The sequence below is a fragment of the Natator depressus genome, chromosome 6 (genome assembly GCF_965152275.1).
Source record: "Natator depressus isolate rNatDep1 chromosome 6, rNatDep2.hap1, whole genome shotgun sequence".
NCBI classification, from domain to species: Eukaryota; Metazoa; Chordata; order Testudines; family Cheloniidae; genus Natator; species Natator depressus.
In genome coordinates this window covers 92,485,708-92,508,140 of record NC_134239.1, presented here as the reverse complement: position 1 = coordinate 92,508,140, position 22,433 = coordinate 92,485,708, and the positions used below count along the sequence as shown (strand labels likewise).

The 22,433-nt window shown below is 45.6% G+C and overlaps 1 protein-coding gene across 27 annotated transcripts in view; it reads right to left on the bottom strand.

Annotated features, from left to right (window-relative positions):
- Positions 1 to 22,433, bottom strand: part of NRXN3 (neurexin 3) — a 1,373,290-nt gene that overhangs the window by 703,994 nt on the left and 646,863 nt on the right. For all 27 annotated transcript variants that reach the window (XR_012639977.1, XR_012639978.1, XM_074956036.1 and 24 more), the window contains one exon: positions 7,949 to 8,068. Coding sequence is in view for 25 of the 27 variants with exons in the window: in XM_074956036.1 (XP_074812137.1) it covers positions 7,949 to 8,068 (120 nt within the window). In the remaining 2 variants the exon portion in view is untranslated. The remainder of the gene's footprint in view (positions 1 to 7,948; positions 8,069 to 22,433) is intronic.

Below are 22,433 nucleotides of genomic sequence, written 5' to 3'. Positions count from 1 at the left end.
AAGCACAACCTCACTCCTTACCCCTCCCACGGGATTCAAAAGAGGTAGTACTGAAACCCCCAGACCCAGGACCCTCCAAAACAGAACGTCACCATAACTTGTAAGGGATGGGACCAACGGCTGTGCACTACAGGTATAATTACCCCTGCTAAGGAAGGGGAACCTGGGACAGTGAGAAAAAAGGCTCTACCAACATGTAGAGCTATGGACGTGCTTGCCTGATTAACCCCAATAAACATCGCGTTGCCTGCACTTCGGACTGCTGGTCTTTTGCTTTCTGTCTGCGTGACAAGAACCAGGGGAAGGGTGAAGAGAAAGCCTTTACCACCCACCTGCTAGTGCAGGGTTGCTCTTTACAGGCTATTTTCCAGTCTTGTTCAGCAGCTGGAGTAAGAGCTGGATGCAGAAGATTAACTTCATGTATCTTTCCGTCACCTCCCCGGCTCCAGAGTTCAGACTTTCCAGTTCCACTCATGTGACGTCCCAGCAGGCTTTATACTGGTGGCATCATAGCCAACAGAAAACCCTGCTAAAGCATTGAGCCAAACAATTTTAGGTGGGAATCTGCACAAAGTGACTTCCAAAGGATTCAACTCAGCAGAGTGTAACTTAAGAGAATGGTTTGGTCTTTACCTAAGGATCCATCAACATCCATTTGCCCTAAATTTCCAAGATTACCACCACACCAGTCTATTGAGAAGAGATTCAGATAAAGGCTCTCAGGGAGGAGGAAGTTGGTGAGTGGGGAGAATATTATGGTGTTTCCCTTGAGTTTTAAACCGGCTATTGCTGATTCTGTATCCCAGAACCAGAAAGCTGGACAAACGCGAGTCATTAAAAGGCAAAAAAGCTGGTGGGTTTAAAGTCTAAAGTAAATCCATTGAAAGCCCCTTTTAAACTTTCATACACTGAAGGCTGTAAAGGCCTTCAGTATTGTATTCTACAGTTAGTGGAGTTTGTCTTTGCAGATCACCATCAATAGATGTGGGCAGTTTGGGGTGCACAGCTCACCAATTTTGTGGCGACATCAACTTGTGGCAATGCCTGGTCATAGCAGCACCTCTCAGAACAAACATGGATAGGCCACGAGTGAAATCTACCATCTCTGAGTCCAGCCTTTATGCTTCATAGTGGGGATGAAACTTCTATGACCAAACTATCCCCAACGAGAGAGAAAGCTGCAAGATGTCAACATGACCTGCAGAAAATGTCACACAGCAAAATAGTGTCCATGACGGGTGCCAAGCTATGGAGAGGCTTCTCAAGACTGGTTTAAACGAGTGGCATACACACAGAACAAAGTCAGGAAGAGAGAAAAGTAACTTCTAGTGCATCTTGTTTAAAGGTTGCTACTGAAGCTGCTGTTACTGCCACCTGTATAAAGCCTCTTCCTTTCCATCCCATCAAACTCTGTGGCATCACTGGACCATAGCTTATGTGGTGACAGCAGCCAGGTGTGCACAGATACCAGTGACTGATTGTGGCTCTTCTATCAAACGCTCCCTGTGCCAAGCTGCTGATGCAGTAGTAATTAGATTACCCACTCGAATGCTAAAGAGCTAGCTGCATTTGGGGGAGCAGGAAAGAGTAAGTTTGCCAGGCTCTCTGTTGGAAAGAAGGAAATTGTTTTCGGTCTGAGCACCTGAGGGAGAAGTTCAAAGATGCGGGAAAGGACATTCCAGGGACAGCTGCCCCCAAATTCCCTGCTTAACACAAATCTCACCCAAAACATTTAGGTCCAAATTCACCACAGTGTTAACATGGCTAATCCTCAGGGATGACTCCAGATGTGTGCATGGGGTAGTACGCCAACTGGACTCAGTTTCAAACAAGCTCTTGACCTGCATCCCAGAGAGACACTTTTCAGGTGCGATTTCAGGGTGAACTTGCTCTCCTGCTTACCAAAAGGCAACAAAACCTTCTTAACCACTTGAGTGCTGGAACAAATACACATTATTTATGATACAGCAACAGAGAGGTGAACGGCACTTTACTAAGTATGAAAGGCAGATCCCTGTCCTGAAGATAGTACAGTCCCAGACGTAACACAGCAAGTGATGGCAAACAGTTAAACACGGGAGGAAGAACAAAGGTCATGACCAATAATGATCACGTGATTTATACTGCATGCTGAGTACACGGCCACATTTATATCTCCTTCTGCCTGCTTCTTATTATTTTGAAAGGCTGAGGTCATTAAGGCACGGGGGCAGAGAACAGCATCAGAAGGCCGACCGACAGCACAGAATTGGAAGGAGGAGAGTGAGGATACTTGATTGACTGGATCAGACAGGCAGTTCTGGTTATAGCAGGTGATGTAAAAAGGCACTGAGGAGAGAGGGGACGAAAGAGATGAAGGAAGGAGCAAGGTGAGAGGAGTGGAGGAGAGGGTAGGATGCCTGCTCTGCTCTAATAAGGCCTTATTCATGCGAGTTGAGTCAGAGGTGGCTTTTGCTTCATGTAGGGTGGACTTTGCTGCAGAGTATTATCTGCACGCTGGGGGAGGGGGGGAGAGTGTTAGCTTTTATTTAAACAGCTAATCGGTTTAGCCACACACAACTAATGAAGCACGTGCAGATTTATTTCCGACATACCAGCAGCCTCTCAGTGCTTACTGCTCTCAGTATCAATAAGTAATAAGCTGGCCACATTACAAATGAATGGGTGATAATTAAACATGGGCAATAAAAGGGCTTCTGCAAATAAATCAGGCTGAACCAATGGAGGTGAAGTTACAACGAGGTTACCAAGCCTGGACACCAGGTAATTGGCCCAACTGGCAACAACAATCACTGAGAAGGGGGGGAAGTGCTCACCTTTGAGTCACAGGTTTTAATCCAACTGTAAAAATAGCTATGGATGCTCAGTGGCACAGATGAAATGAGCTTGGAGGGGAAAGGATCTCACTCACGTTCTCGGAGGCAGGTGAGCATTTCATAAAAAGCCCTCATCATTACTGCGTTAACTGTCCTCCTTGCTGGGAGTCTCAGCAGAGAATGTTACATGGAAGCTAATCTCCATTTCATTGCTGAAGGTCAGGGTTGTACCACACTCATTGGGCAGGATGAGTGAAGTTTGTCCTGTCACTGCTCGTTGTACACCTAGTCTATAGGCCTTCAGACTACGGAGCTGTCAATCTAGCACCTATCAACAGTGCTAAATTCACATAGGGTAAAAAACAGAAAAAGGCAAAGTGCAGAGGAAGATGGGAGGGCCTGCTCCACGTCCCTGACACCAGGCTGCAATGTTCATAGATGGCCTACTCCTACTTCCCTGTTATTAGGCCCATCACATTCTGACCTTTATTCAAAAGTTTTGTTCTGAGATTTATTCAGAAACTGCTAATTTTGGCACTGACATTTTTAACTGAGCTGAAGGACAAGAGAGCTCCACTAACATGAACCAGCCCCCCGTCAAATAAAGAGCTGGCGTTCAGGAGGGCTTGATCATGACAAAGCCATTACTATATGAATGAGTCACATGCATGGAGGAAGTAACCCTGCCTCCCTCTCTCCTCTCCCCCACCCCACACACACTAATGGGATTCACCAGATCAAAGAAGCAGCGCATGGGTTATAAATCACATGGAAGGGGTCCTTTGATGAAAAATGCTGCCAGTTACTGTGAAAAGAACAGTGCCATATTACCACTTCCCCAGGCAACAGAACGAGCCACATCTCACCTACCAGCACCAACGTTCGAGTGAGAAGATCGCTCTGTTTGTATCAATGCACACTTTGGAAGTGTGAGAGAAGATATACAAAGAATGGGCAAACATGGACTGCTTCTTTTTCCTGCAGACTGAATGGAAAACTTGTTTCAACAGCTTGGATCAATATTAAAACCTATAATTTTAAAAATAAATAAATTAAACCAGAGATCTGCTCGATAGCCAGCAGAAAGACTTAACCACCACTCCACCAGACAGTTGTTTGGAAAGGTGCTTTACACTCTCCTGTTTGCTCTAGCCACGCTGATAGCTATCGATCGATCTGTTACAGACAATGAGCCTCTATTAATACACACCTGAATCAGCCTGGTGACGACTCCTGAAAACATTTTCCATCTACGTGAGACACAGAGTAACTAGCAGCTCTCTGCGAGATGTAGTTTCATCCCACCCAGCTGCATTCCCTTTAGCTGGATCTGTGAAGCCCAGCTTTATATGACTTCACTATAGAGGACGATTTGATGGTCTGACTACAGGGATATGGGGCACATCATAGTTCCATGACCAAGATTATAGACAACAACTTTTGCAGATGGTACATCTCAAGTTACTGGGAGCCCGGAATTAATACATTAAGGTCCAGTGTTAAAGTAAAGACCTAGGCTATGTTTACACTACAACTTATGTTGGCACAACTTATTCAGGGGTGTGAATAAACCACTCCCATGTGACATAAAATTACACCAACCTAAGCACTGCTGTGGACAGTGCTATGTCGATGGGAGAGCTTCTCCTGCCGACATAGCTACTGCCTCTTGTGGAAGTGGTTTTAGTATGCCATTGGGAGAGCTCTCTCCTGTCACCACAACAGCTGTATGTTTAGGCAAGCCCTTTTTGTCTAGCTAGGCTGGGGGGCTCCACAGATCTGAGTTATCCGATTACACTGACATTGTGTCCTAATTTGGAAAATCAGTACCTCAGCAGCACATGAAAAAGTCTTGCATTTGGATGCTCAATGTAACACTTAGGCATGTCAATGCCTGATTAATAGCCATAAGTGCCAACTGTAGCATCCTAATGCTGGATTCCTACACCTTATTAAGATGCCCACATTTGAAAGCTGGGTTGCAAGTCAAAAAGACTGGTCCGATTATCCAGAATTGCTCCATCATTAACTAGTAGCCGTCCCAGGTGGGAGCAGAATTGAACCTACATTTCCAGAACTTTAGACATTTCTTTGACTCTCCCACACACTCTCACTGTTTGCAGTTTTAGTACAGATCAGTATCCAAGGCAGACTTCAATAATGCCTTAGAAACCAGGAAAACAGTAGCACTAGATCATAACTGATTACACATTTTTACAGCCCATACTCTAAAATTATTCAATGTTTTCTAACCAGCTTGTACACTATATAATTAATCTTTTTTTTTTCATTTACATCCAAACTGGGAAGTGCAATAGCAGCAGAGAGTCCATTCCAGAGAGGTACAGAAAGTCCTAGTTGTGGGATAGAATTAGACTAATTGCTCCAAATGAGGATTACTCTCTCACCAAGCCTTCTTGAGTATTGGTCAACACAGAAGACTCCTTCAGTCTGCAAGGTTTATGCTAGCAAGTTACAATTCACACCTACTGGTTACTGGGGACTAGATAAAGCAGCTACTGACAGATTCATTCATTCAATGGCACTAGCTGTGCCATTTATCCATCCCACAGCGTTACTGAAATGTGCTGCACTGAATCTAGCCCAGTGCAATCATCCCAGCGAGGACGTGTGTGCTATTTATCGAAATGGGATGAGAAAGCAGCTCATCTGGGCCAAATTTTGCTTTCATATACACTGGCATAAATCTGTAATAACTCCACTGATTACTCTTCAATATAAAATGGGTACTGCAGCCACGCACTTACACCAGTGCAAGAGTAGAAATTGACCCTAATGTATTTATTTAATGAGCGTCTCCCAAAATAACAGAAACAGACTGTGTTTAAAAAAAACTTCTTGAGCCAGCAGTTCCTAACAGATTCCTAAATGGCAACTAAGGCTACAGCTTGTGTAGAGGAAGGCTATTTTCTCCTGCCAGCCACCCCACTAAATCCAGTTCACATGACACATAATTCACTCTCACATTACAATACTAGCACTTCTGTTTGCATCAGACACAGGTGTAATAAGAAACATGTTGAACAGACATGGAACAAGAGCCAACTGCAGCGACTCTTGCTTTGTAGCAGAAGTGAGGTGATCAGTGACAGGAAAAGGCATCTCAAGCCTCAATGCTTGGCAGAGATTATTAACACAACAAGATGGCACACGTACCTTGTGCAGATCCCAGCTGGACTCTTGCTGCCTTGGAGCAGTCAGTGTGACTTACCTTCCCAGCTCTTTTTCAGACACACATCCTCCCGTGAGTATTTCCGATTCACTGGCAAGGGCACATACAAGCACCCGCTGGCATTTGGAAGCTGGTCAGCGCATCTGAGTCACCATCACTCAGATCAAACTACTCTCTGACTGCCCTGCATGGCTTTCCAGCTGCCAGCTTCAAAGCGGCAAGGAATGCCCAATTACAGACTCAGGACTTGTTGGCTTGTTGACACTTCAGAGCCTGCCTGAATTCATTAGCAACAGTGTAACAATGGTAGGGCAACACTCTGGAGCCGGGAAGCCCATTAGGAACAAGGAAGAACACAGCATCAATAATCCCTTTAGAGCTCTCCAAGGCACTCACTTAAATGCTGCTTAACAGATTCCAAGGTAGGGTTTCCTCTATGCTACTAGCCTTATAACATGATCTGCTTAGCAAATTGAAGTTGAACGACAGAGCAGTGCTCAAAAGTGGGGAACTAGCAACCAGATGTGACAAACAGGGAGCTACACTGGTCATTTTATGAAAGAGTGGAGAACTATGGGGAGAGAGGTCAGTATGGCAAGGAGATAGTGATGGTGTCTGCTATGCAGCCCGAGCTCAGAGCTTACCTGCCCATTGGCTCAGACAATCCTGTGAATCTCTTTTCAAACAGAACACTGGTAGACACCCAGGGCCAAAAACTGCTCTCATTGATTTGTGGAAGGCCAAGCTTCACAGCCCGTGAGAGGAAGGGGCGGGGGTTGTACTTTTGAGGATACTCTCTTTGGGGAGAATTTCAGTCCCACAGGTTTGCTCAGACAGTTCCAGTGGGCAAGGGTAGAAATGTTACTCGTACCTGGTGGGACTAGTTATACTTAATCAGCCATCCCTTTAAACTCTAATAAAAAACATACTGTAAATGTGCATATTTAAATCATCATCATGATGATTCAGTACTGATCCAGAGTACTCAAAGCGAGTACTCAAGCGCACAGAGCTGCACTAGCTGCAGTATTCACTCAAAATGAATGAGCACTACAGTAAATTCAGCACAATACTGTATGTATTGTAGTACTGGCCCATAATGCCGTACTTACTCCTGTGTTCTGGACCATTACAGTAAAACACTGTATTTCGTAAAATAAAGGAAATTGGAAGTGATGATCCTGAACCCAGCTGCTTCATTTAGGTGTCAGCAAAAGCTATTGAAGGAGGGGAAATTATCTACACACAGTTCACAATTTTTTCAGCTTCATTATTAATCAGAGGCTTTAGGGCAAATCTGATGAGGGGAGAACACTCAATGTCTTGGAACAAGGCAGTTCAACATTTGAAGGAATACAACTACATTGCTCTTCCGCATTTAATCTCCCATCCCAATTTTAAACCAAGCACTTCAGTAATCAGAGCCCATATCTCCATATTTACAGAAAGCCAGCACTTCAAGAATCCTTGTTATTCTTAGAGTGGAGTGATGTTCAGTGGTTTCATTTGGGGGGTACGACTTTGTCATAGGGATTGAGATGAAAACAAACCCAAAACAAGACTCTGACCACAAAACTATACGAACCAAAACGTGCCAAGTTTTGTGCAAGTCTAATTATTACCCAGTATGTGTAATTATGCCTGGTTTCTGCAAACCCAGACATTCAGTGGTCATTGTCATTAGATCCCTTTGTAAAAATGAAAACAGGAAGTGCACATTCAGCAAGGATTACATTAAAACTAGATCAAAGAGAAAAGAATCTACTGGATCTTGCTTCAAGGAATCCAGCCTTTTAAGTTTCTTTCTATGAAGCAGATGATTTGGCTTTGCTATTGGGAAAGCTGTGTTCTGGAAGTACCCACTCTAATTGTTTTCTATGCCCCCGCAACACACACCCAACTTCCTACTAAGTCCCAGACAGGAAAAGCTGGCACTCACGGTCATTGCACTGGCTCCCAGAGTATGAAGTCATGGAACAGTCGCAGGTAAAACCTTCCCATTGCTGATTACAGATGCCCTGATTTGCACAGGAATCTTCTTGGCAGGTGGTGCTCGGTCCTGGAAATGGGACATGGAGGAAAGCATGAGACAAAGCCAGGAAGAATGGTTAATTGGTAGCTCTGCTTCATCATCCTCATCATGCAGTATTGAAAAAAGTAACCCAAACACTTTTTCCATTCTTGGACATGCAACAGAAATTCAGGGTAAACAGAACACACAGAGAACTGCACGCTCAGCAACAAACAGCAACCGGTGACACACCACAGAAAGGAGGAGTGAAACAACAACATATTCCCTCCTATGCAGGCTCAGCGGAAATGCTTAGTCTGGCGAGTGTTCAGCCAATGAGGAGGAGAGCCATCATGTTTATCCTGGTCTTTTTTCTCTCTGACTCATTGACAGTGGCACTTCATTTGAAGCAAGGGTAGCCCATTGGGCAGGTTGGTCTGAAGGCTGCCCTTCCTCTTTGTTACAAAGATGCAGGCTGTAGGGAGCACTAGGCCAGCAGCCAATGCTTCAGCTTGGTCCAAGCGACCTGGCCATTTAGATCAAGATGAAACTTTGCAACCTGGAACCTGCACTCTCAGCAGGCTGCTCCTTTGTATTAAAGGTGAGAGTTACTGCACGCTGTCCCATTTTAGAAAATTATGTAGGGCCATCAGGGAACCTGCCATTAAGACCTTCAAATGGGCAGAAAATGGGCAACTCTGGTTGAACGGTTTAACTCTTCAGCATGAAGAGTTTTCAGCTCTCCCTTTTGGACTGCATTTGCCAACCAAAAACATGCTTTCATTGCTGGACTGTTTTGGGGGACGGTCTAATATTGCAATCCTGCTCAGAGATACTCTGCTAGTGTGACACACACACATAAGGCAAGCAAAGAGTGGTTACCAGGAAAAAGGAGTTCAGCTCCTACTGGTCTGACCAGGAGGAGGCGGCTGCGTTTTTGATCACTTGACGAAACTGCTCATTCACAGTAATGATCAGACATATGCGAACACATGTAAACACATACACAGTCTCTCTCTCTTGGAACAATGAATAGGTGGCTCTATATAATTCTTATCCTGTAGTATTCTGGAAAAGAAAAAAGGGGTGAAGGTGGACAGATGATGAACTAGCCAGGCTGCCCAAGGTCCAACTAGTCATCACTGGGCTAACCTTGAGAACCATGGAACAACAACTAAATAAGACAGCTGTCCTTCTCTAGCACCTTCCATTGCAAAGTGTTTTAGAAACAGCAGTTAAGTTGGTCTCACAGCCCCCCAGTGGGTTAGGTCAGTATCATCTCCTCCGTTTTGCTCCATAGGATAATGGAAGCGCAGAGAGATCGAGGCCAGTATTTTCAAATATATTGGCCTAGAGTTAGGTACCTAAATCCCTATTGAGAGACCTCAATCACTTTCAATGGATCCTATGTCTGTTCAGCACCTCTGAAATGCAGAGCACTTATTTAGGTGCCTAAATATGATTTATGGTGATTAGCTTCAGCCTCCTCCTTCCCCATTCCCCCAAAATGGAAAAATGTGACCCCAGTGATTTCCCCTGTACCATACCCCAAATAAGTGGCCTAGGCAGGAATAGAACTTTGGAATCCTGAGTCTCGGTCCCTGCTCTAACCACAAGATCTTGCTCCCTACCATGAAAATAGAATGGATCCATTTGACTTTGAGTGATCGTTGAATCTCTGGGCTTTATATGCTTGCCTTCCACCCCAGGAATCCCTCTCTCTCAGCCTCTCCTAATCACTTCACATCTCAGCTGTCACAGGCAGAGGGATCCCGTCTTGCTTCTTTTACAGCAGCTGTGCCCTCCCTGAATGGACTGGGTTCACTGGGCAAATTTAAAAGTCAAGCTTTCTGACTGAGTGCCTGGGACAAACCCGAGGCCTTTCTGGCTGCCCCTCTAGCAGGCGACCCACTTTAGACTTGCCTGTTGGTGAAGTGCCAGTAGCTGCCTACTGTTCTGACAGAGCAATGTGAACAGCAGCATGTCGGGAGTATAACTAGCTATTAGAGCAGCAGAAAAATGTTGAGTTTGTGTCATAATCCAAACTGCTCTGCAAAAAAGCCTCAGGAAAATATGAAGGCAGTTCGGTTGCAAACATCTCCGTGTCTGGCAAAGTGCCCAAGTGAATTCAGCCATGGAATGGGGGTAACAACAACAGGAAAATGGGGCACTCCAGGTTTGGAAGAAAGGGGTTTTTCTCTCTCTCTCTCTCATGCAGCTAGGTGCGCGCGTGTGTGTGTGTGTTTTTACCTACACCTGCATAAATCCTGGTGCATGCAAATGGAGTTCTTCCAGATTTTCAGCAATGTAGACGGAGAACAAAATTTGACCATGTGTACATGTGTGAGTGTTCAGAGAGAGTGCGTGCGTGAACAACACGCACGCACACACACACACACACTTTCTCTCTCTCTCTCTCTCACACACACACACACACACACACACACACACTACATTTATATAGATATACAGAGAGAGACATAAGTGGGCTGCACGGGAGATCTGATGCCCACTTCAGACTTACCCTGACCCACACAGAGGAGGGGATGTTAGTTTAACAACCTGAAATAGATCCTCAGCTGTCATTCTTGCCTAAGATTTTCTGAGTAAGCAGAGGAGGAGGTGAAGGGGTGGGGTGTCAAAGGGAGCTACCTTTCCTCTGTACTGCAGGACACTGAAAAGCACCCACACCCCATCCATAGCCTAACCCCAAACCCTGTTGTCTATGAAATACTGGTGCTCTTGGAGCAATTTACAGACAAGTTAAGAAATCCTGTTAATATTCCCACAACACCAATGATGCACCCATCTAGCGCAGCTTTACCTAGCAGCTAACTATTTCTAATTAGCCTTTCTTTGTCATTTTTCTCTCCACTTTCCATACTATCCCAAGAAACTTTACTTATTTCAGGTAAATGGATTTGGCAGCAAAGATCATTCAGTGGGGACAACATCTGTTGGGATGCTTCAGAGAGGAGGGACAAGAAAGCTCCCTCGGAAGAGACTGAGTCAGCAGTATCAGTAATGACTTGGGAATCTGAGCCATGCCCTTCCTGGAACCAAAAATAGGCAGTCACTAGTCAGTGGGGGCACAGGGAGAGCTGAAGGACATAGTAACATGGTCTCCTAACTGCATTTTACAGGGAATAACCATGACATGGGTGTTATGTAATGCAGATCGAGCCTTAAAAGTAGCGAGGAAAAAATAAAATAGCCCATGACGATAGTCTGAGGAGGAATTTTAAAATCCTCATGACACTTCACAGCAAAAGCCTGAAAATCTGCTGGATTTAAAGTCATTTGTGACGGCACAGCACCGATCTAGGGTATTATAGCTTGCCTCACTCCTTAGTACTATGGGGCATTTACGTGGCAGCAAAAGCCTTTCGTCTGAGAGTTCATTTGCTCCTGCTGCTTACAGTCCTTGTCTGGTATCATAATCCTCTGATTGTGACATCAGAACTTCGTCCAGAGCAACTAACAGGGTACTCACGGGGGGTTAGTACTAGGAAGGAAAGCAACAGGAGCACATGAGGGATTATAAACCCCAAAATCCTGTTTTCAGGCACTTGCCTTTCAGTGATAATGAATGAGGATGGGTGGCAGAGATACAGAATTTATGTAATGACAGGTTTCAGAGTAGCAGCCATGTTAATCTGTATCTGCAAAAAGAACAGGAGTACTTGTGGCACCTTAGAGACTAACAAATTTATTTGAGCATAAGCTTTTGTGGGCTACATGTGCATCCGATGAAGTGGGCTGTAGCCCACGAAAGCTTATGCTCAAATAAATTTGTTAGTCTCTAAGGTGCCACAAGTACTCCTGTTCTTTTTGAAGAATTTGTGTGTACAGAGCAGCAGAACTGGTTATAAATAACATGTTGCCAAAGATCTCCACATGGTGTCAGAAGCTCCATTTTTAATGTAATTTCTTTGGAGATATTTACAGCATCTAATAAGTACAGTTAAAATAAAGCTTTAGATCTAGTCTAGAAGCCCTACAAATAATTGCATCTCTCAGATGTAGAGAGAGACAAGAGGACCAACTTCTGTTGGTGACAGAGACAAGCTTTCGCACACAGAGCTCTTCTTCAGGTCTGGGAAGGGAACTCCCAGATTCAAACAGAAATGCAAGTTGGAACTGATTGTTTAGCATAAGTAGATAACATATATTGTAAGGGACCATTCAAAGTAGAGTGGCCCGTTAACATCTCTGCAGTCATAGCATAAAAAGAGGGACCTAGTGGGTTACAGATTGTTGTAATAAGCCATGAATGCAGTGTCTCTATACAGTCCATGATTTTTAGTATCTACCAGAGTAATGAATTTAAGCTCCCTGGTTTGTCTTTTGAAAGTGTTGTGCAAGTTTCCTTTGAGGATGAGGACAGATAGGTCAGATATGAAGTGATTGTTCTGTGAAAAGTGTTCACCCAAAGGTGAAACAGTGTTTTTGATCATTTTCCTGCATGGGTTCATTCAAGAACATAGTGATTCTCTGGTTTCACCCACATAATTGTTATTGGGGCATTCAGTGCACTGGATGAGGTACACTACAGGTTGTGAGAGGCATGTGTAGGATCCATGGAACTTGAAAGGTGTATTGTGGGGGGTGTTGATCATTGTAGCAACGTGGGTATATATCTGCAGGTTTTGCATCTGCTGTTCTGGGAGGGTCTACTATTGCTTTGAGTTGCTATGTCCTGATCTGTGGGGACCTTGCTTCTGATGATGAGCTTGGAGAGGTTGGGAGGTTGTTTGAAGGCCAAATGTGGGGGTTCTGGAAAGATTTTTTTTTTTAAGGATTGGATCTCCATCGAGTATGGGTTGTAATTGTTTGGTGATACTCTGTATGGGTTCCAGTGTGGGGTGGTAGGTGACAACTAGGGTTGTGAGGTTAGAGGGGGTTTTATTTCTGTATTGAAGCAGGTTCTCTCCATGTACCGGGGAGGAGGGCTTTGCATGATGCAATCTACTTCTCTGGTGTAGCATCCCTGTTTGGTGAAGGTGGTTTTAAGCATGTTAAGGTGTATATCCTGGACTTTCTCCTCAAAGCATATTCTGGGGTATCTGAACGCCTAACTGTAGAGAACAGATTTCTTCGTGTGTTTGGGGTGGCAACTGGATCTATGAAGGTAGGTGAGATGATCTGTGGGTTTCTTGTACATGGTTGTCTGTAGGGTTCCATTGCTGAAGGTGACTGTAGTGTCCAGGGAGCTGATGCTAGTGTGGGGGTGTTCCAGAGAGAGTTGAATGGAGGTGAACTGGGGGTGGTTGAAGTTGTGGTGGAAACACACACTGGATTTAGGGCTTATTACAACACACTCTAACCCACTAACCCCCTCTTTTTAGCCTATAATTGCAGAGGTGTTAACAGGCCACTCGACTTTGCATGGTCCCTTACAATAGGTGCTACCTAGTTATGCTAAACCATCTGTTCCACTTTACATTTCTGTGTGACTGTGGGAGTTCCTTTCCCAGAACTGACGATGAGCTCTGTGTGGCTCAAAAGCTTGTCTCTCTCACCAGCAGCAGTTGGCCCATCTCTCACGTGTATGAAAGTTTATACATTCTAATTGGTAAGCTGTGTGTTGGCTCTTATTTTTTCTGAGTTTACATGCACCTTGGCCATCTTTGCCATCTTCCTCTTGGGAGTATTTATACTGATATTTTAGGCTGGATTCTCTGGCCTTCTGAGCCCACTTAGCACTGTGTAAGGGATGCAAAGTGAACTTAAAATAGTCAGAGATGGACCATGGAGAATTTCTCCTGGGTAGGGAAACTGTCCAAACAGCAGAAATGTGAAAGATGCAGCATGTCCTGTTCCAGTTACTCCCTACCCTGGGCATGGTCTAAGAGGACAGAGGGGCATGCTGGGGATGTGGCATGGCAGAGAAGAGCGCTGCTACAGTGGATCCTCTTCTGGGGTAAGGTCCATGAAGAGTCCCTCAACCACTCTCTTGCAGCTCTAATTTACTAAGTGGCTCAGGCTCAGGGAGCTGCAACTGGCTCCCTGACAGTCCTCCCTTCTCACAGTTGAGAATTCAGGCTTTTACTTCTCATCGGGGCTATTTGGACAGATGTATGTTTTTTGTTGTCATCTTTTTTCCACACTCTTATAATAGAAGAGAGTCACCGTCCGGTTGTACAAGCCCAGCACTCCTGGCCAAATTCCGCTTTGGATAATTGCTTTCTGCCTCCTTACATTTCTCCTGAAATTTCAATGATTTTTCCCCGCCCCCCCATCCCAATCTAAAGTGTCTGCTGGTGTTTCTGTGCGCTGTTAAACCTACCATGTTCCATCCCAGACGTAGGTAAATTTCACTAGCAAGTGAAGCAATTCCTGCTGTGTCATTTCACTTTGGGATGAAAGGCAATGAAAGGTGTTTATTATTCTTATGAGTCACCTAAGGAATTCAGTTTCTTTAAATGACGGTTGCAGGATCATAAAGCTCTTTGTGCTTTGGTCATACCTGGCACTGACAGTGAAGCTATATAAATTATTCCTGATCCTGCATGTCACACCTCCCTCCCTCCCTCCCTGAAAATCCAGTCACATCAGTGTAGGTGTGCTATTTTTGACTATGTTGTTTCCTTTGAATTGACGGGGTAAAACACAATCTGGATGCCAAGATGACTTAGAAGGATGGCCATTTTCACCCATTTCTCCAAATGCACTGATGTTCATATCTTGTTCCCTTGAACCTTCAACAGGTTGGAAAGAGATGGGGAAGTTACCCATGTAAGAAGCCCCTCCCCGCCCCACTTGATAGGTGCTTCATGCCAAAAAAAACCACCAAAAACCTGTAACTGGACTGGAAGCAAAAGCAAGTCCATCTTGCTAGTGCCATGAGGAGCTAAACTGAAATGGTCTCCATCCCCCAGCGCTTATTAAAAGAAAGAAACTGTTACTAACCTGTTCCGTAACTGTTGTGCAACACATCTTGAAAACATGTCCACCCCATTTCAGGTGAATGTGTGCCAGTGCACTGTTGTCAGAGACTTTTCCCTCAGAGGTACCCATCGGGGTGGTGCATGCATCCTCTGCTGCCCTATGCTACTGCATAGTGGTATAAAAGGCGGAGAAGCCCCTGACCCCCTTCAGTTCCTTCTTACCAGAGACCCATTGATATCGAGGGGAAGGACAGTGGGTTGTCGAATGCACATCTCAAAGTACAAACAGTTACAGAACAGGCTGGTAATCATTTCCTCTTTTTCAAGTGATTGCACATGCCCATTCCACTTCAGGTGACTCATAAGCAGTCCCATCTGGGGGTGGGATCAGAGTCTACCTGAATAAGGACTGGAGAACCACACATCTGAATCTGGCCTCATCTCTAGATTGCTGAGAGATGGCATACTGTGAGGCACAGGTATGCACTGCAGACCACTTTACCGCTTTACAAATGTGTAGGACAAGCACTTCAGCTAGGAAGGCTGCAGAAGCTGCATGTGATCTCACTGAATGTGCTAGTACTCTGCTGGATGGAACTACATTGGCCAAGTCATAACACAAGCATATACAGGAGGATATCCAAGATGAGATCCTTTGAAAAGAGACTGGGAGACCTTTCATCCTGTCTGCAACTAGCACAAACAATTATGAGGACCATCTAAACTGTATGAGCCTGTCCAAGTAGAATGCAAACACTCTCCTGACATCCACAGTATAGAGTATCTCCTCATCTTTACAAGTATGAGTCTTCAGGAGGAAAGGATGTAGGTATATTGCCTGAGTGATATGAAAGTGAGAAACCACCTTTGTAAGAAACTCTGCATATGGATGCAGATAAACCTGGTCTTTGTAGAAGACCACATATGGAGGAACAGATATTACAACATGCAATTCACCCACTCACTTGGCAGCGGTGATTGCCACCAAAAAGGCTTCCTTCAGGGAGAGATGTAACAAAGAACAGGTAGCTAGAGATTCAAAGGAAGGACCCATTAGTTTTGAGAACACCAAGTTCAAGTCCAAAGGGGAAACAGGATCCTCTATCTGAGGGTACAACTTTTCAAGACCCTTCATAAACCTTATTGACACAATGTTGGAAAAAAACAGAACAATCATCAACTTTGAGTGCGGAAAGCCAAAATAGCTGCTAGATGAATCTTGATTGAACTAGTGGCCAGACCTTGTTGTTTTAAGAAAAAGAGATAGTCCAGAGTATGATGTAGTGGAAACTGGACCAGAGAAACCCTCTTCTGCTGGAACCAGAGAGAGAATCTCTTCCAGTTAGCCAGGTAACTATTCCTAGTGGATGGTTTTCTACTAGTTAAATAGTACACCTGAAACTCCCTTTGAACAAACCTCTTCCTGGGAGATTAGACATGGAGCATCCAGGAGGGCCTGAAGGTTGGGGTGGAGGACGAGATCATGATCCTGAGAGATCTGGTGGGAAAGTCAGTGGAGCTTTGACCTAGAGGGAGAACAGAATTGATGCATGACCTGAGCATAGTCTTATCTGATTTTCAACAATACTCTTGGTATGAGTGGGACTTAAGGAAACCAGTACATGAGCATGTTTGTCCAGGGCAACAGGAAAGCATCCGTGAGGGACACCAGGCTGTGATCTTGTTGAGAACAAAACAAGTCCTGATGACCTTCATTGCAAAGAGGTCTACCGGGGAGTCCCCCTCAGCTGGAAAATCAACTGGGTAGATGGAAAGACCACTTGTTGTGACTGGTAGATAATCTGCTGGTCTGCCAGATTTCTCTTCACACCCAGAAGGTGAGACGCTTTGAGACTGACTGAATTGGCAATGCACAAGTCCCACAGTCTGATTGCCTCTTGGCACAGCAGCGTCAACTGGGCCCTTGTTTGCTGGTTCATATAGAACACAGCTGTTATATTGTCTCTAAATATATGTGGGCTTCCTCCTTTGATATGGGGAAAGAAGACTTGACAATGGCCCTCAGTTCTCTGGCATTTATATGCAGAGTTAAATCCTGTGTAAACCACAAAGCTTGTGTCTGCAGGGAACCCAGATGAGCCCCCCCAACCTAGGGCAGAAGCCTTTAACTAGGGTTAAAGCTGGCTGAGGAGGAGCCCCCACACACACATCTGAATGGTTTGTCCACCAGTCTAGAGAGGCCAGGATTTGAGTGGGCACTTGCACCATGTCTAGAGGGTGACGAATGGGTGAGCAAATTGAAGCCACCCATCCCAGCAGTTTCCTGAGATGGAATCTGACATGCTGGACTACATGAGGGCATATGCTCCAGAAACCTGAGGCAATTTCACACTGTCATGGTGGGATAAGCCTTCTGATCTAAAAACAATGGCCAGCATCATCTGGAATCTTAACTGGAGGGGAAGGCCTCGGCTTCTGTAGAGTCCAAGACAGTGCCAACGAACTCTATTTTTTGTACTAGAGACAGGACTGACTTTTCTGCACTGATGAGCAAGCCCAGCATGTTAAAAGTGGATTGGATGACAGTCACAGTGAACAGTCCCCGAGTCTTGGACCAGCCTGTCACCAACCAGTTGTCCGGATAGGGAAACGCTTGAATTCCTGATTCTTTGCGGAACGCTGCCATCACTGCCATACACTCTGTGAACACATGTGGGGCTGTGGACAAGCCAAATGGTAGGACTTCAAATTGGTAGTGGCATTGGTTGACCACAAATCTTAGGAATTTTCTGTGGCTCTGTTGTATTGGCACATGGAAATATGCTATTTTTAAGTAGAGGGCAACATACAAGTCACCAGGATCCAGGGAGGAGATAATGGAAGCCAGCATGACCATGCAAAACTTTATTTTTTTCAGATGTTCATTGTTGAGCTGTCACAGGTCCAGTATGGGTCTGAGGCCTCCTTTTCCTTTTGGGATCAGGAATTAGCAGGAATAAAACGGCTTCCCTTTGAGTAAGTGCAGAACCTCCTCTATAGCTCCCAACGGGAGGAGAGATTGCAGCTCCCAAAGGAGAACTTCCTTGTCAGAGTGGTCCTTGAAAAGGTATAAGGAGGGGTGTTGGCAAACAGGGATAGAAATGAACTGGCGAGTCTGTGGTGATTCAAGAGCAAGCACGTAAGTAGTGGGATAGCTGGTTGATAAACAGAGGGGTAGGCAAGGCTGGCACTGTGAAAGCTGGTGTGCTATCCTCGACAAACATTAAAAAGTTTGCTTAGAACTCCTGTCAGGAGGAACTAGGAGCAGCTACAGAAGAAGAATGGGGAGGTCTTCTCCTATAACCTCTGCTGCTTTTTCTCCCTAGGTCCTGGTGGCAAAGCATAAATGCAGGATAGCGGTGTGGCTGCTAAGGACAAACTCCTTTTTCTTTGGGACAGGTGTATAAATGCCCAGAGATTTGAGCAATGCCCTGGAGTACTTCAGATTATGCAGCCTGTCTGTCGGGTCAGAAAAGCATGATGATGCCTCAGAAGGCAGGTCTGGTATGGTCTATTGGATCTTTTGCGGGAGACCTGATGACTGGAGGTGTGAACATCCATGTATCCAACTCTGCCTGAAATGAGGGTCTAGCCGCTAATTTACTCTCCTCTGCTAAACCAAGAAATTCTTGTCTTGCATTCTCTGGTGATCAGTCTCTACATTTTAATGTACTGAGACAGAGGTTAAAGTCATAGTGCCCCAGCAATGCCTACTGATTAGCAGTCCTGCAAGCCATCGAACAGAACTTCCAGCCAAACAGGTCGAGTTTTCCAGCATCCTTCAATTTTGAGGTAGATTCTTGTTGCCTCTGGTGCTCTCTCTCATTGGTGACTGAGACCACCAGCGACCCCAGAAGGGGCTGGGTGTACAGGTGCTCGAGCCCTTGGGAGGGTACATAATATTTGCGATCTGCTCACTTTGATGGTGGGGGGGGAGGGAAGGGAAGATGAAGTCTGCCACAGAACTTTGGTGGGCTCCAGGATAGCTTCATTCATTGGAAGCGCCACTTGAGAATATCCTGCTGTGGCTAAAACGTCAACCAGGCTGTAGGATGACTCATGAACTTCTTCCGCCTGGATATTGAAAAACCTTTTTAAAAGGTCCTGATGAGCTCTATAATCATCAGGTGGGAGTGAGGAACCCTCCGAAACCACTGCCGTGTCAGGCAATGAAGATGACGAAGCCAAAGTTGACGGAGATGGAACCTCCTCTGGTCCACCCCAGGGGAGATTCACCTGAGCAACATCCTACTGCTCAGTAACAAGCCCAGTACAGGGCATCATCTGCTGGTGTACTTAGCTGGATGGTTTTTCAGGCCTACTTAATGCAGCAGAGGGTTGGGTGTGGAGAGGACCTGGATTTAGACTAGAATCCTGGCCAGCATGGTCCCTGCTGGGCAAGCCCTCAGAGAGGAACAGCAAGGCAGGTGACATAGCTGCGAGATGTATGAACCAACATCCAGGTCCTAAGATGATCAGCTTCTTCTGACCAATGGGTGGGCTCATCCTGTCAGGGCCAGTGATTGGTGTCTGGAGCCCTGGGACAACAGTACCAGACACATCATCACTGGCTTCCCACTCGGATTGCTGTATTGTAGTGGCTGGCAGAGTTTGACCTGCAGTCATCAGTATCGGGTGAGAGTACTCCTATACCATTGGTGACACTAGTACTGAGAGGCTCAACAAGTCCCTCGCTGCAGCTTAAGCCTCCAGAGTTGACAGGACCGGGCTAGCCTCTGGCTGGTGGGTCAATGCAGACTGCACTGATGAGCTCGATGGTGCCTATGCTAGCGCCGTAGTCGACAGTCCCTTCTGAGCAGATGACTGCCTTGTGGAGTGCCTCGGCTTTGAATGCCCTCTTTCATTGTCCACGTGCCTGCCAGGCTTCACTGACCTCGGAAGCCAATTTGCAATGTTTCTTCTTCAGCTCTAGGGAAGGCAACTGGTGCTGGCATTCAGCCAACATAGGCAGCACGCTGATCACTGAAGCTGAAGCGCTTGGCAGCTGTTGTGAGCGGGAAGGCTCTGATGGTAGGCACAGAGCTGTCTCCATCAGGAGCAATTTAAGTCTGGCTGCCTTGTCTTTCTTCGTTCTACGGTTAAAGTCCCTGCAAATCTGATACTGATCCTTGATATACGACTCCCTGAGACACTTCAGGCAACCGGAGAGGGGGTCACTCACTGACATCGGTTTCTTGCAGGAGTGGCAGGGCTTGAATCCAGTGACTAAGGCATGCACCAGTAACAGTATCCAGAACAGGAACCACAGCATCAAAAAAACCACTTGAAAGAACATTTATAACTATCACTAACACACCATCAACTACTAAGCTAGTACCAATAAGTACAAACTCTATACAAATAGAAAGAATAAACTTGCAATGGCAAGGTAAGATGCTCCACCCACAGTCATGGGTGGTAAGAAGGAACTTAGGAGGTTCGCAGGTGGTTCCGCCCTTCGTATCAGCACGGGGCAGCAGAGGGGTACCTCTCTGATGCGTACCGCTGAGGGGGAAAAGTCTGACAACAGTGCACCGGGCGCACATGTACCTGAAGTGGAATGGACATGTGCACTCACTCAAACAAGAACTATGTAATAAGATCATCTTCTTACTCATCAGTCAAGAAATCTGCCCCCGCTTCTCTTTGCATCTTACTTTACTAACAAAGGCCTATGTTTTGGACTCTGTTTAGAGCATGCAGGGCCAATACCACGCTGGGAGAATCAGCAAGACTGGATTCTGCCTCAGGCATCAGCTACATTAGGCCGTTTAATTCCAAACCAAGGCTCACTCCTACTGGGGATTAAGGAGGAGGCTGAAAGAACCAAGCTTAGTTTTTGAATCATATGTGAACTTAGAAAAAAACAACAACAACATCTTTTCGATGTATAAATTAAGCCAATCTGGGGCTCGATCGTCCACCACCTCGTACTGTGTCACTCCTGTGCAAAGAGGGTGTAAAACACTTTCAGATAACAACGGTGGCATTTTATACCCACTTTGCACAAGTGTAAACAACTACACAAGGCAGACACAATCGGGTCCTGTGCCTGGACTTACACACAGCATAAATCAGGAATCCCACATAGCTATGTTAGCCAAGCAGGCTGAAACCAAGCCCTAAAAACAGAGCCAGATTTTCAAAAAAGTGCTCAGTACCCACAACTGGCAGACGATTTTTGTAACGAGTTCAGATTCCATTTGAGCACCTAACTAAAGAGCCAGGTTTTCAGAAGTGCTCAGCGCCCAGCAGCTCCTGTTCTCAAGGACTCAATCACCCTCATGCTGAGCAAACCTGGCCATGTATTTAGGTGCCTTAATGGGAGCTGAGTTCTCTAAACACCTGACCCCCATTGTGGGTGCTGAGTCTTACAGAAAATTCTGTTCTCTGCATGCGCTTGGCTGTGAAATTTAAAGGAATAGGACAAGCTAAGCTGAATACCCCGTTAACACAACTCACCCAAAGAAAACACATTCCACTCACAGTGACAAGAGAGATTTAGCAGTAATGCTGCCCCATGGAGAATGCCTTTATACCCACTTTATAGGTTTTATGCACAGACCCTAACACATACAGCCCTGCTCCTCCCGCGCTCAGCATCCCGAGAAGGTTTCGAGGCGATCACGCCCTGGGTGAGTGTGAACGGAAATGGCTGCACAACAAAAACTGAACTGCATAAAAGGGAATATGTCAGGTGGCGGGGGGGGAATGTGGAGGGAGGGATGTTGGAAATGAACCACATTAATCAGACACAGAAGTTCAGAGCAAAATAAGGAGGAGGACGAAGAGAAAAGACAAAGTGCTGAGTGTGAACAACAAAAGTATAGTTAATTGGCTTCCTTCCACCCCACCCCAAATCAAAGCAGCCCAGAAACAGTGCCAGCAGATCTCATGACATTTTAGTGTTCATGAGTGTTCTGGGGTATCCAAACTCACAGAGAAAAGGTTGGTTTCCTGAAACTGAAAAAGTACTTCATGCAGTCAAGATACCGTTTCCTGCTAAGCTTCAGCATGCCCAGTGTTCTGTATCTGAAAGGCAAATATCCCTATGGCAGGGTTTCACAAGGGAAGGCTTAAGGCCTCTCACTAATCCTGGGCCCAATATGGAGTGAGTCTTCATCACTGCTCAGAGCCCTTTAACTCCTGGGCATTGAGGGTCACCCTCTGCATAATCTGATGCACTTTGGGATCTCTTCTGCCATAGAAATATGCTCAGAGCTCTCATCCGCTTCAACAGCAGTCACACACCCACCTGAACAGGTGAATGGAACCTGTAGCCTGTACAGGCACAAGGAGCTATTGGCAGAATAACTAGAGGGTGACAGAGACCGAGGCCTAAGAAGCCACAAGGTATCTGATGTGGGAACGTCAGCAGGAGTTTGCAAACCTGCCAGCTGCATTTCAGTGGAGGCCACAGAGCAGCTTTGCTCTGAAGCTACCCACACTTCCATGTATTCCTGAGGTCCCACTCTGCTCCACACATTTCCACATGTCCTCTTCCCTTCTCCACTTTTCATGCA